We start from the raw sequence: 15,153 nt of genomic DNA, 5'->3' as shown, positions 1-15,153 counted from the left end.
CCCACCCCCACCCCAGGTATTTTTTTAAACTATTTTCAAGGCAACTTATTTCTTGTGTTTAGTAATAAATTGTTCACATTTTTTAAAAATGCCACAGAAAAGTCAGGTTTAAACAGCATGCAGTAAGAAAAACTAAAGAATATGCAATTTTAAAATCTTATGCTAGAGAATACTAGAAGGTAGAATTGTATTTATGAAATCAGCAATTCCCAAGAAAATTGAAATTGCAGAAGTTTAGGTTGGCCATTAGAATTGATTGTATTGTAGGTAGGGGATACAGACAGAATATTTTTAAGAATAAAGGTACATAATGTTCTGCCTTGATTTCACTTAGTCCTTCCTGAAAGTGTAACCATGACCCTTTGAGAAACCTTTCAAGTCTTATTTTTCTATGAGTAAATTTGAAATATTTCAGATGGCATGCTTGATAAGGAACTTAATGAAGATTTATTGTACCAAGGACATATAATTTATTTTTACGTTCTACTTTCTTCTAACTTGATGGCATTATATAGTACTTAGCATACCTCTATGTAGTATAAAACATTCCATGTATATACTCCATGTAGCATAAAACACTTAGTATAACATATAAGGAAAAGTTGTTCCTCTAGAAAAAAATGACTACAGAAAATATAAGCATAAACATACAGAAGCAAAGGAATTCATTTCTTTAGCTTTACCCTAATCCCATTTCTTCTGTCATAACCAGTTTTATTCACTTCTTGAACACAGTTTTATAATGTGTACAAGATTTTAAAACTGCATTTTTTTACCCTTTTATATATCTGACTTATAAAAGTGAATTTCAAGTGACATTTAAAAATTTTTAAACATTAGAGCAGGCCTCTAGTAATCAGGGAAATATTTCTTTGTGTTTCACTTTATTTATTTAATTTAGAGAATCCAGATGACTATTTTTAATGAAAAAGTAAACATCTGGTATTACAAGTTAGGAAGAGTGAAATAACCAAGTATCACTCTATGCCATATTCAATAAAGTAAGCAGAGACTACTTTATTAAAAGTATACCTAAGATAGCTTGCTTGATTTTCTTAAGAGTACTTTGTACCTTATCTTAACATATAGTGAATTTATTTTATAGGCAAGAATACACTTTGGCAAATATATGCTTAGAAATTTGGAGGAGCATAATAATAGCATACAAGATTTATAATTCATTTTGTAATTCAAGTCTATACTGTCCTACACTCTGTGATCTTGGGCAAGTTACTTAAATATAACCTTTCTTAACTTTAAAGTGTAAGTGAATCAGAATTGTGTTTGTCTCAAGAACCTAAAAACCCAATTGGCAAGATCTAAGAAGTTAGTATAGATTAGTTAATCTACTCTTTCATATTAAGAAATTTGGAGATAGGAAGCTGTTCAGAATTATCTAATTCATCAGGGAATGCTAGTGCTTCCATCTGATATCTGGAACATAACCATTTCTCATCAGTCTAGTGACTACTGGCCCAAAGGTCTTAATTAACTGCAGTAGTTTCCTAATTGGTCTCGTCACTTTCATCTTTGGCAGTTCTACTTTTTTTTTCTTTTCTTTTCTTTTTTTTTCAAATATAGCAGCTAGCATAATCCTTTAAAAACATAAATCAGATCATATTAATATCTGATTTCAATCAATATAAGTCAAAGTCCTTATAACAGACTCCCAAGTTTTCCTGACCTGTATTTCCCACTCTGTTATCTATTTGATCTTATATTTTCCTTGATCACTCACTGTGCTCTAGGCCACACTGATCTTTTTGCACTCCAGGGATTTTCACTCTGCCTAGAATGCTTTTGTTCTTTAGGCATCTGCATGCTGACTCCCATCCCTTCTTCAGTTGTAAATGTTTCCTTGAAGTCTGTTCTGATCTTCAGCTTCATTCTGACCTATTTAAATTGCAACCACCATGTCTTACATCTTTGGTTCTTTTTTATAGCACTTGCTGCCTTTTCAAATCCTACATAATTTATGTTTGTTATATTTATAGTTTGTCTTTTTCTAAACTCTTAAGCTCCACTGGGGAAAACATCTCAGTGTGTCTTGTTGAATGATGTATTGCAGGTACCCAGAACAATACCTAACATATAGTAAGTGCTCTGTAAATATTTGTCGAATGAACAAATGAATGTCATTCAAGACCCAGACTCTTTCTGCCTTTCTATTCTCATCATTAGCACTTCTCATCTTTTTTTTTCTTTTCTTTTCATTCTGTTTTTTGGTTTTGGTTTTGGTTTTGGGGAGGGGAATGCTAGGGATTGAACTCAAGGCTTCTCTTCATCCTTTTTTTATATTTTTATATTTATAGCTTTCTCTGATATTATTTCTGAATTGGTGTATATATATGAATGCTTATTGTTTTAAAATCCAGTTTACACTTCTGTTCTCAATTATAACATGATATAAGCTATACATATATTTTTAGTTAGTTGCTCTTTCCTTAAAAAAGAAGGAAAAGTTTTACTGTTCTTTTCTAGAATATACTTTTCCAAAACTGATTCCTCAGAAAGCTAATAAGTGGTAGGATGAAAAATGGGATCTATAGTCAACAGAGTTTTATTAACACAGGATTTAACAGTTATACCAGGTTTATTTCCTATTGGACTTAGAGCACCAACTTGATAGCAGTCAATATGAATCTTAAAGAAAGGTGTATGTATGTATTATATTTCAAACATTTTTAGAATTAATCTTTTTGATGGAGTAGTTCATAGGACTAGAAATCACTTTGGAAAACTATTTCAGAATATAGGTAGTATTAGATATTTTCATTTAGGGTGAAATGTTGAAGTGTTCTTAAAGATTAAGTATCAGATGTTTTGTCTTCCTTTCTACTTGTTCATTTTACAAATATGTAATTGCCTGTTATTTGCAAGCACTAAATTGAACAACTTATGCAAACTGCCTTTAGGTAATATATAGTACAAACAATTAAAATAATTTCTTTAATAGAGTTGGGGGAATTTCATTATTAAAATTATAAGTCAAATTCTAGTGGGATGATACCAACTTATTTTAAACTTTAAAGTTAATGTTCTCACTGCATTTTTCTTTTGGCTCTATTACATAAGCAATAAAATTCTTTTAAACCACATATCTACTAAATGATCTGTTTCTAGCATAATAACTTCTTATGTGAACTACCAATTTATAATGAAGCTTAATATGGTATATGATTTACATAAATGTGTAAAGACAGATTAACATTTAAACATTGATAAAATAATTACGATTATTGTATAGAGTTTGGCTGTGGAGAAAGAGACTAAACAAGAATTATAGGTATGTGTTAACTGCACCCAGAGCTAACAGTGATTTTGATAATAATGTTTCTCTATTGCTTTTTCATTTCTACTTTATATATCATATTTACAGAAGTATCAAAAACTTAAAAATACAATTATTAAAGAAACTTCAGTTGTGTGCCAGAGTTGATTGTGTAATTTAAATCTGTTAACAAGCAAAACATTGGTAGACTGTTTTGAATTTTGGTAATGATAGCAATTACTCTTGTTAAGTTTTAAAAAAATGTGTGTGTGTTTCATATATGTAAAATATAGAAATATGTATCTTAGGACTCTAAAATTGTAACTAGAAACAATATTAACTATATCTAAATATGAAATTATTAAACTCATATAACCTTTTAAATTCTAATACTTTATAGTAAGAAGTTTGATAAATGATTTAACCACTTCCCACTTTTATCCTTATTCTCTGCCATTTCTTACTTAATTATGAAAAAGGTATTATGTCAATTTTTTAAAGATTAACAAAAAGCTTTTTAATTAGTAGAATGTTATAAGATTCTAATTAATTATAGTGAGAGTAGACTAATAAGGGGCAGACTGAGGACACCTTTTTACTGCATTTTAAAATTTTTATTTTGTTGAAATACAATTTAAAATACTAATAAAGGGAGAAATTTTATTCTTAAATCTAGGTATCTTCAAAGAACAGTAAAACATCCAACTTTACTACAGGATCCTGATTTAAGGCAGTTCTTGGAAAGTTCAGAGGTATTTTTTTTACTTTAAATTTTTATATATGAAGTTTCTCATTTGTATTTATCATTATAATTTATATAAGAATAATCAGTAAATAATTGGATTAATAGATGAAATAAGGCAGTGGGTTTTTTTCACCTAATGAATTAATTACTTAACTAAATTACTAGCAAAATAGTTTCTTTTTAAAGTTGATATTTATAGGATGATCAGTCCCTTTCTTGAAAATTTAAAACCAAGTTAAACAGAATGATTTATAAACTAACTTCAAATGCCCTAAGTTGTTAGTTAGGTATCTTGTTGAAATAAATTTATTCAGACTTTATTTTTAGACAAAGTTGAATATGTGTCTGCATTCTAATATCTTTATTAAGGTTTCAAAATGCAAATGAAAAGCCTGAACTATAACCATGCTACTCTTTATATTTTGAGATGTTTGGTACATTTTGGGCTTTTAATAACAGTTAAGAATTCTAATTGTTAGTGCTTGAGGTTTTTTTTAAGGAATTGTCTCAGAATTTTTTAAAAACTCAAAACCGCATGATCCTAACTGAACATAAGGAGATTTTTCTCAAGACTTTCTTCTTTTCTTATAAACAGCTTATTTCTGCTAGCAAACAGGTGGCCAGTGTTAGGATACTTGGCAATTTCTTAATATATTTTGACAAATGGTGTTTGTTCCATCTAAATGTAAACGTACAGAAGAAAAGCAAATGGAAAGTCTATTTTTTAAGTTTTCCTTTGAGAATGTACAAGTAGTGTATTTGAGAAATTAGATCTCACTATTGAAATGTATGAGAGTGAAGAAAATACAGCCTCTTTTTTTTTCTTTTCTTTTTTTTTTTTTTATTTTAGGAAGGGAGGGATCCCTTTTGTGCCCAGTTAAACCTCTAGGCTTTTAACCGGTTTGTTTGCCCTTATTTGTCATTCAATTCCAGCTGCCTAGAGCAGTTAATACTCAGGCTCTGAGTGGAGCAGGAATATTGAGGATGGTGAATAAGGCTGCCGACGCTGTCAACAAAATGACAATCAAGATGAATGAATCGGATGCAGTAAGAGCTGATTTTTCGACTTGAATAATGAGATGAATTAATGAGCCCAACAATTGCATTTTAAAGCTGTACAAGTAGAAAATAGGATATTAATTTGCTTATTGAGTTTAGTTCTCAGCCACATCAGATGACCACCATGGTTATATACGTTTAATTTGTTGCTTTAAAACAAGGAATGTAGCTTGGTATTGGTAACCTAATTTACAGTGGTTTGTTCTTCCTAAATTAACCCCATTTTTCATTTTTTTCTTAGTGGTTTGAAGAAAAGCAACAGCAATTTGAGAATCTAGACCAGCAACTTAGGAAACTTCATGCCAGTGTGGAAGCCTTGGTCTGTCATAGAAAAGGTTTGTTTACTTTGTTGCTTGTATGTTTACCATTATAAAACTAATGAAAATGTTTTATTTAAATTTTACTAAAAATGCATATTCTGAAGTTATTAAGGAAGAGAGAAATAATAGTTTAAGAGTGCCTTCTGTTTTAATTTCATTACTAAAAATTTTGTTTTATTTTTATCTAACTTCTGGTTTAGGTATAGAAGCTCATATAAAATATATTTGAATTTTGGATGAAAACTATTATTCATTTGATTAATTCCTTGTTGATGTATTTACAGTTTAACAGATGAAGTTGTCTCATTGGTAACTTTAATTATATTTAAAACATGAGAGATTCCAAAATTGGTGTTTGAAAATTTTCATGAAAGTATTTGCTTTCTGCCTCTATTTCCTGGAAAACATTTTGAAGTATTTTCTTCGTTTTCAAACGAAAGTATTTAAAAATATGAGGTTTTTGTTTTTGTTTTTGCTTCTTTGGCTGGCATGGGGCATAAAACTTCCCATAAATTTTGAGTTGTAAGTTTTTAATCCACAATGAAGTGGGGTTTTTTGGTGGGGTGGGGATATGTTAATTTTAAAGACATCGAGGCTTTATCAGTTTTCCAAAATATTTAATAAGTAATTTAGTATGTGACATTACTAGTAATACATTTTGTTAAGATAATTAACAGAAACCTACTAATACATTTATTATTGAAAGTATTTTGTCACAGGTTTGTCATTTGTATTACACATGTTTTAGGGAGTGGGCTATGAAGGTTCTTTTAGATTCTGTACAATGTAGAGTAACAACAATTTTCAGGCAATGTAATTGCTAGTTGTTGGTAGCATCCATCCTATAAATTTTTTTTTTTTTTTTTTAGAGAGAGTGAGAGAGGAGAGAAAGAGAGAGAGAGAGAGAGATAATTTTTAATATTTATTTTTTAGTTCTCGGCAGACACAACATCTTTGTTGGTATGTGGTGCTGAGGATCGAACCCAGGCCGCACGCATGCCAGGCGAGCGCGCTACCGCTTGAGCCACATCCCCAGCCCGCATCCTGTAAATTTTTTTTAATTGAAATATCCAAAATGGTCATGCGAAAAATCTTTTTTAGAAAGTATTTTATGGAAAATTATTCCACAAGAAAGAAAAAAAGACAAAGGTGGACATGAATTTTATCTACAATTCTACCTTATTTTTCTTTGATTAGCTAAATAATATTCTCATTAAAAATTGCAGACATTATTTTCAGTGACAAATGTTTAAAGGCCAAAGAATGTAGTATAAATCAATCATAACCTTAATGCTTCACTTATTAAAAATGCATTTCTTATGTTTTTTTAGGAATGGACAAAGAATGAGTATTTGGGGGAGAAAAGGAAGATTGTTATGTTTTATTTATTTAAATATAGTATATAACCTGAAAACATAAGCAATAATTCATTTTTGTTTTCTTTGTTTTTTTTTCCTTTTTTTGCAGTGCTGGGAATCAAATCCATGGCCTTGTACATGTTAAGCAAGCACTCTAACACTTAGCTACATTCCCAGCGTCAGCAGTGATTATTAATTTTCAGTAGCTTTGTGAGCATTTTGCACTATTGCTTAAGGCATTTTAGTAACTATTTCTGTTAATTAATTTAAAATATTATTCAACCAGTTCATCAGTACATAAAATTTGGAGAGAATGTAGAAAATCAATACAATGTTTTATAATTTTACTAACAAATGCTTCAAGTAAGCCCTTTTTTTATTTCAGAACTTTCAGCCAACACAGCTGCCTTTGCTAAAAGTGCTGCCATGTTAGGTAATTCTGAGGATCATACTGCTTTATCTAGAGCTCTGTCTCAGCTTGCAGAGGTTGAGGAGAAGATAGACCAGTTACATCAAGAACAAGCTTTTGCTGACTTTTACATGTTTTCGGAACTACTTAGCGACTATATTCGTCTTATTGCCGCAGTGAAAGTAAGCCCTGTTTTGCAATCTTTCTTGCCTTTGCTTCAGTATAGTTTGCTTTAAAAAGAATGTGGTTTCCAATTAGGCATGTATGTAAGTATGTAAATTCTAAATAATACTACACAGAAAAAGACTTTAAACTGTTTTGTAACTCAGTTTATTTATTTTATTTATTCTAATTTGTTATACATGACAAAATATATTTCAATTCATAGTATACATATAGAGGACAATTTTTCATGTCTCTGCTTGTACACAAAATAAAGTCACACCATTCATGTCTTCATATATGTACTTCGGGTAATGATGTCCATCTCATTCCACTGTGTTTCTTACCCCCATGCCCACTCCCTTACTCTCCCTCCCCTTTGCCCTATCTAAAGTTCCTCCATTCCTCCCATGCCCCCCCCACCCCGCCATTATGGATCAGCATCCTCATATCAGAGAAAACATTCGGCATTTGGTTTTTTGGGATTGGCTTACTTCACTTAGCCTAATATTCTCCACATCCATCCATTTACCTGCAAATGCCATGATTTTATTGTCTTTTATTGCTGAGTAATATTCCATTGTGTATATGTACCACAGTTTCTTTATCCATCTACTAAAGGACATCTAGGTTGGTCCCACAATTTAGTATTGTGAATTGTGCTGCTTTAAACACTGATGTGGCTTTGTCACTGTAGTATGCTGTTTTTAAGTCCTTTGTGTATAAACCAAGGAGTTGGATAGCTGAGTCAAATGGTGTGGTTCCATTACAAGTTTTCTAAGGAATCTCCATACTGGTTGCACCAATTTGCAGTCCCACCAGCAATGTATGAGTGTGCCTTTTTCCCCACATCTTCACCAATATTTATTTTTGTTTGTATTCTTGTAACTTAGTTTTTTTAACAGAGTTAATATTTTTAAGAGATCTAAGGAAAGTCAGATAAGAGAAAGTATTATATATATTTATTATATATTCATATTTACAAGTTTGCAACTAACTATTAGCATTTGCTTGATCATTCTGCAGTAACTAAAACTACCTACTAGACTCTATTATCATTAGTAAATTAAAGCATATAATAAGAAACAGGATAAAGCCATAAATGATTGTTGAAGTGAATATATTTCATGGGGTTTTTAGCATGGTTCAAATTCCAGTCAGACTTTCTGTCTGTTTGTTCAAATGTGTAGTCACCATTATCTATAGATGAGATGGGTCTACATTAGATCATAGATTATGTTACCTAATGATAATGTTTAAATATGAATAATAAACTTTCTGAATAGTTGGGAAAGTAATCCAGGTTAACAAAGTACTATTGTATACATATCTTTAGTATTTGGATACTTAAATTGAACATTTTTCAGTCTTTCATGTATTGCAAATAATGTTTCATAATAATGTTATGGTATCATGGGCTGGGGTGTGGGGCGGGGGGATCTAGGTATTTACCTTTTACCTTGAATGCAAACATTCTAAAAAAGTACAAAGACCCTGTTCTTTGTTATTTTGGAGGGGTAGGGTGGTAACTGGAGATGGAACTCCAGGTACTCAACCACTGAGCCACATCCCCATCCCTATTTTGTATTTTATTTAGAGACAGGGTCTCACTAAGTTGCTTAGTGCTTCACTTTTGCTGAGGCTGGCTTTGAATTCTCAATCCTTCTGCCTCAGCCTCCTGAGCCATTGGGATTATAGGCGTGTGCCACCTCACCCAGCTTGTTCTTTGTTTTTTAATGCAAATTTTGTTCAGCTAAAGTCTGTGATTAAATAATAATTTATCTACAATAAGAATATTGATACATTGCCAACTCATTGAGGATTTTGTTTTCAAGATAACATTGACAGTTATTACTAGAAGGCTCTTAGACCAGAATGGTGATTGCTTAGATTTGATTAAATTAGCAATTTTGCTTGTATATGTAGACAACTTTTGATATACAAGTCAGTTTACAGATGATGACTCATTTCTGAACCCCCATCTCTCACCTCCCAGTAGCATGAAGAATGATTGTAAAAGAGTATGTAGGTAAAAAAAAGGGGGGGGGGCAGTCTGTGAGGAATACCTGATAAGAGGTAATCTGGAAAAAGACCCTTGGCAGGGAGGGCCTGCCTGTTTTGTTTTCTCAAACAGCTTTCAGCATACTTATGCTTAAGTCTTATGTTACATTTCATAAAATTAATTATATTCGTGGTTTTCAAAATTTTACAGAGCACTGGCACCAAAAGAAGTGCAGTCAGCTAAGTTTGGAAAATAGTAGCATCCCTGCTAAGGAGATTTAGAGTATATATAAAAGGTTCAGAACTGTCTAGTAAGGAAAAGAAAATAAGTTATTTAATTGTTTGATCCAGAGGCTTTTAAATTCATATGAACAAGAAGTGTTTTTCTGCCAGATGTTGTGATATATACCCATGATCCCGTTCAGTCAGGAGGCTGAGGTAGGAGGATCACTGATTTGAGGCCAGCCTCACAACTTAGCTCCTCAACATCTTAGTGAGACACTGCCTTTAAAAAAAAAAAAAAAAACCAGGCATGGTTGTGCACGCTTGTAAACCCAGTGGCTTAGGAGGCTAAGGCAGGAGGATCACAAGTTCAAAGTCAGCCTTAGCAATGGTAAGGTGCTAAGTAACTCAGTGAGATCTTGTCTCTAATAAAATACAAAACAGGGCTGGGGATGTGGCTCAGTGGTCAAGTACCGCTGAGTTCAATCCCTAGTTCAAAAAAAAAAAAATTTTCAGAAAGCTCATCTTTTGCAAGTACATGGCTTCTGCTATTTAGGATTACATATTTTAGTTACTGTTATTGCAAGCTTTGTTGGGTATTGGACTTCTGAGAGCCATTAGAATATGGCCAGAGATCTCAGACAATGGTTTTCAATGCTTTTAGCATGAGAATATGTCTTAGTTTTTATGGGAGATCCTAAGTTACAAAATATGTAAATATTTTTAATAGTGTATATAAATACACAAACACACTATTAATTGTTTCCCAAGAAATTTAAAAGATTTGCTCTTCCTCCCTCTCCCTCCCTCTCCCTCCCTCTTCCCCCTCCCCTCCCTCTCACCCCTCCCCTCCCTCCTCCTCCCTCTCCCTCCCTCTCCCCCTCCCCTCCCTCTCTCCCCCTCCCCTCCCTCTCTCCCCCTCCCCTCCCTAAAAAAAAAAAAAGAAATTTAAAAGATTTATTGTTTGACTATAAATACTCTGCAACCTTTTAGAACCCTAAGAAACAGGATAGCATACATTCAAAGTCACTGAATTGAAATATTATAATAATTAATTAAAATTGCAGCAACAAATTTCTTGGTGTGTTCAGAATACTGTGTCACAGCTACAACCTTGATTGACCTAGACTAGCTTGCAAACAAAAATATTCCATAAATTGGCACAGGATGGAGGCCCAAAATGAATGATATAAATCTTACTACTTTTATGGAAAAGGTTAGTGCTACTGGAGTGGGTTAATATCTTTTTTTTTTTTTGGATGGGTTAGTATCTTTACATACAAAAGGAAACATTAAGTTATGATTTAATTGATTTAAGATAGCATTGCTAGAACTTGTGAGAATCTCAAGTTCAAGGCCAGCCTCAGCAATTTTAGTGAGGCACTGTCTCAAAACTCAAAATTAAAAAGGGCTGTGGATGTGGCTTAGTGTCTGGGTTCAAAAAAAAAAAAGTATTTTACTCTCATAATTTTGAAACTAGGAGTACTTTGGGGGTTAGAGTATATTGCCAAGGACATAAGAAACTGAGGCCTAACCAAAGAGAAAAATGTTATTGATTTCAAACTACCATCAACATATGTGTTCCTTTTTCTTCTACCCAATGATGAAGGGGTTTTTTTGGTAAAAGTTGTAATTTCTCTAGTTAGTGTAAATGTAAAGCATCTTTAACATACAACGATCCTTTTACTTTTTTTCTTCTTTTTTATTTTCTTTTTGCAGGACTGGGGATTGAAACTAGGGGTTGCACCTGCTAGACAAGTGCTCTGCCACTGAGTAACATCCTCATCCCTTTTTATTTTCTGATTCTTTTTTATTATCTGTCCTTTTAAAAACAAGAATAGAAAAATGAAGAAAAAGTTATTTTGTATCATTAGGATTATTTTTTCATTTCCTTCCTGAAATAACCTGACTTTAGTATTAAGTGCGTGCATTTGTACTACAGTAAACATCTGATGGCTCTGAAGCATTTTGAGATAGTAAACTGGGCAGGGACCAAATTAGTTTAAATTTAGTATGTCAGTGAAGAAACTAGTATGTATATCCTAAAAACAAACGTTAAAATTAAAGAACTTTTAAAAAAATAATCTTTTTCTCTATATTGGGTTGTATATTTTTTTCCCTCTGGTGCTAAGGATTGAACCCAGGGATGCTTTACCACTGAGGTACATTTTCTAGCCCTTTTTATTTTTTATTTTGAGACTGAGTCTCGATAAGTTTATGGGGTTAGTCTAAATCTTATGATCCTCCTGCCTCAGTCTCCTGAGTTACTGGGATTTCTGCCACACCTGGCCTAGTCTGGTATATATTTTAAGTAATCAAATTATTACTGAACAGAGAAGTTTATAAATGGAGAGTTTATGGCTGGGCATGGTGGTACATGCCTGTAGTCCCAGCAACTCAGGATGCTGAGGCAGGAGGATCACAAGTTCAAAGCCAGCCTCAGCAAAAGCAAGGTACTAAGCAACTCAGTGAGAGCCTGTTTCTAATAAAATACAGAATAGGGCTGGGGATGTGGCTCAGTGGTTGAGTTCAATCCCCTGTACATACGCACCTACCTACCAACCTACCTACATAAATTAGATAGATAGATAGATAGATAGATAGATAGATAGATAGATAGATAGATAGATAAAATGAAGAGCTTATATGTTTCTGTTCCCCTAGGGAAGAGTTGGGCCTAAAATCTTAGTATTACTTTTTTATTGTACATGTGTTTGTGTATGTATCTCTTTGTAAGAGATGAAAGGCAGGGATTATTTCTTTTAAATTATATTAACTTTTAGAAAACTATTTATGTTTGATGTATTACTCTTATTCCTTCATTTCCTCCATTCACTTGTTCTTGCTCTCTCAAATTAAGTTTGGCCCAAAGCGAAGTTAAATTTTTTTTTCAAATAATTTTTAGTTGTAGGTGGACGCAATGCCTTTATTTATTTTATTGTTTTATTTTTACGTAGTGCTGAGGATCAAACCCAGGGCCTCACAGGTAGTAGGCAAGCACTCTACCACCAAGCTACAGCCCCAGCCCCATGTAGTTAATTCTTAGTGGTCTTAAGTACCTGTAAATAAGGTACTTTACTGTTTCTTCATACAAAAAGGTTTCTTTCACTGTTAATAATCAAAGTAACTTTTGTTTCACCTAATTTACTGATGTTTATTTTATTTGTTCAATTAGAAAATACTAAAATAATATACCTTCAACATCAAGCTAGAAAATAAATTCTTAGTAGATCCCATCCTATTGATTGCCGCCCCCCCCCCCCCCATGATGGGGATCAAACGCAAAGCCTTGTGCAGGCTAGGCAAGTGCTCTGCCACTGAACTATATCCCCAACCCCACCATCAGTTTTTTCGTAAGATTTCTAACTACTCTTATTCCTTCATTTCCTCCATTCACTTGTTCTTGCTCTCCCAGATACCTTGAAACAAATCAATAGATTTGGTTGACTCTTAAGAGTTTCTTTGTCAACTTCATTCAGTTCTGCAGACCAAATATATAGACAAATGTATGATTTTGGCTTTTTCATGTTGTGTATTACTGACCCCACTTCATTTTGTTAAACTTTTTTTTTTTCTTTTGAGGTATTGGGAATTGGAATCAAGGTGCCTACCTCTGAGCTACATTCCCAGCCCTGTTGTTCATTCATTCATTGCAGTACTACATTTTGAACCCCAGGGATACTTAACCACTTAACTATACCTCCAACCCTATTTTGTACTTTTTTTTTTTTTATTTTATAAATAGGGTATCTCACTAAGTTTCCTAGACTAGCCTCAAACTTGGACTGCCTTAGCCTCCCAAGGGATTACAGGCATTTGCTAATGCACCTGGCTAAACCTTTACTTTTAATCCACTTGTATTTGTTGCTACTGGATTCTCCTCTACCATATTTTTAATTAGCTTCCTGTTTTACTTAAGTTTCCTGTTCCTGAGTTTTTCTCAATTTTTTAAATTTCTGACCTGTTTTTTTTTTTTTTTTTTTTTTTTTTTGTTGTTGTTGTTGTTTTTGGTACCAGGGGTTGAACTCATGGGCACTTAACCATTGAGCCACACATTTTATTTAGAGACAGGGTCTTGCTGAGTTGCTTAGGGCCTCACTGAGTTGCTGAGGCTGGCTTTGAATTTGCAGTCCTCCTGCCTCAGCCTCCCAAGCTGCTAGGATTACAGGTGTATGGCACCGTGCCTAGCTTAAATTTGTGTTATTATTTAGTAGGAAAACTTCAAGTTTAGATATAACACCAGCATTTTCCTACTAAAGACATTTTTTTTTCAATTTATAAAATTCTGTTAGATAAAAAAAGAAATTTATTATAAATCACATTTAAAACCTTGAAGGCTAGTAAAATTGATTTTGTGTTTTGCTTTTTTATTCTGAGCCCTTATTTTTCATCCAGTGAATTTTTTGTTTAAAACAAATGAATAAGGAAAAGTATCCTTTGATATCAGCATGATTATTTTCACTAAGTATTTTAGAATAGTATCTAAATATTTGATTTTATTGCTTTCAATATTATAGTACTTATAGTGTAATGAAGGTAGTACTTTACAGTGTTACTTAATACCATTGTATCATTTGCTTATAGGGTGTATTTGACCATCGAATGAAGTGCTGGCAAAAATGGGAAGATGCTCAGATTACTTTGCTCAAAAAACGTGAAACTGAAGCAAAAATGATGGTTGCTAACAAACCAGATAAAATACAGCAAGCTAAAAATGAAATACGAGAGGTGATTGCTAAATGCCTTATTTCTTTACTCAGAGTTTTCATGTCATTCATATATGCATAATTTTTCATAAATTTTTTTCTGACCCATTCAGCACTTAACTATCTCTCCATAATTTTATAAACTGTGTTAGAATTACTTTAACATTGTGATCATCATTAAAATCTCCAGAGCCCTTCTGTTACCTACACATGATTATGAAATAAAGAAGCATATAAAGAAACTATTTGAAATTGACCTTTACATTAATAATTATATATATATATATATATTTAAATGGTTAATATTAACTTTCAGATGATTATTTTGTGTCCGAAAATGACTTTAGAAATAGATCTATCCCACAGTTAGCTATACAGGCAACATTATCCCCCATATATATGTATTATATATGGTATTTTAATAAATTTGTATAAGTTTATTATAATTTATACACTTTTTTTGCCATGCTTCAATAAGGAAATTGAAGAGGTAGGACAATCTTTATATTACTAAAAATAAATGAACCTGCTCTTTGAAGAGTATGTACCAGTGTTTTGGTTACATAGTGGGGAAAATATCATTTCATTGCTTAAATTTTTAGTTACTTTATTTTATGTGTTCCATTGGTCACAAATCACAACATTTTGTTTTTTTCATCTGAATTTAATGTTTATTAATGGGTCTTTAGTAGACCATAATTCCACTTTTTTAATTTTAATCCAGTCATTTTACCATTACAAAGTGGTTTTTAAATGTCACATGATTTTCCTATTTTATAAGTATTTTCATGGCATATAAATTGTGATGAACATGTATTCTTGAAATATATATTGTCAGTATATTTGGTAGTGAATTTTATACTCAAAATCTTTCCTGAATTCATATCTTACTAAGCTGTA

General features: G+C 32.3%; 1 protein-coding gene across 2 annotated transcripts in view; it reads left to right on the top strand.

Annotated features, from left to right (window-relative positions):
* The window catches only part of Snx2 (sorting nexin 2), a 76,625-nt gene that overhangs the window by 56,435 nt on the left and 5,037 nt on the right, over positions 1 to 15,153 (top strand). For both annotated transcript variants that reach the window (XM_026396203.2, XM_026396204.2), the window contains exons 8-12: positions 3,948 to 4,023; positions 4,950 to 5,063; positions 5,317 to 5,410; positions 7,139 to 7,344; positions 14,132 to 14,275. In XM_026396203.2, the coding sequence (XP_026251988.1) occupies positions 3,948 to 4,023; positions 4,950 to 5,063; positions 5,317 to 5,410; positions 7,139 to 7,344; positions 14,132 to 14,275 (634 nt within the window). The remainder of the gene's footprint in view (positions 1 to 3,947; positions 4,024 to 4,949; positions 5,064 to 5,316; positions 5,411 to 7,138; positions 7,345 to 14,131; positions 14,276 to 15,153) is intronic.

The sequence above is a fragment of the Urocitellus parryii genome, chromosome 1 (assembly GCF_045843805.1).
Source record: "Urocitellus parryii isolate mUroPar1 chromosome 1, mUroPar1.hap1, whole genome shotgun sequence".
Classification (NCBI taxonomy): domain Eukaryota; kingdom Metazoa; phylum Chordata; class Mammalia; order Rodentia; family Sciuridae; genus Urocitellus; species Urocitellus parryii.
This window is presented reverse-complemented; position numbering and strand designations above follow the sequence as displayed.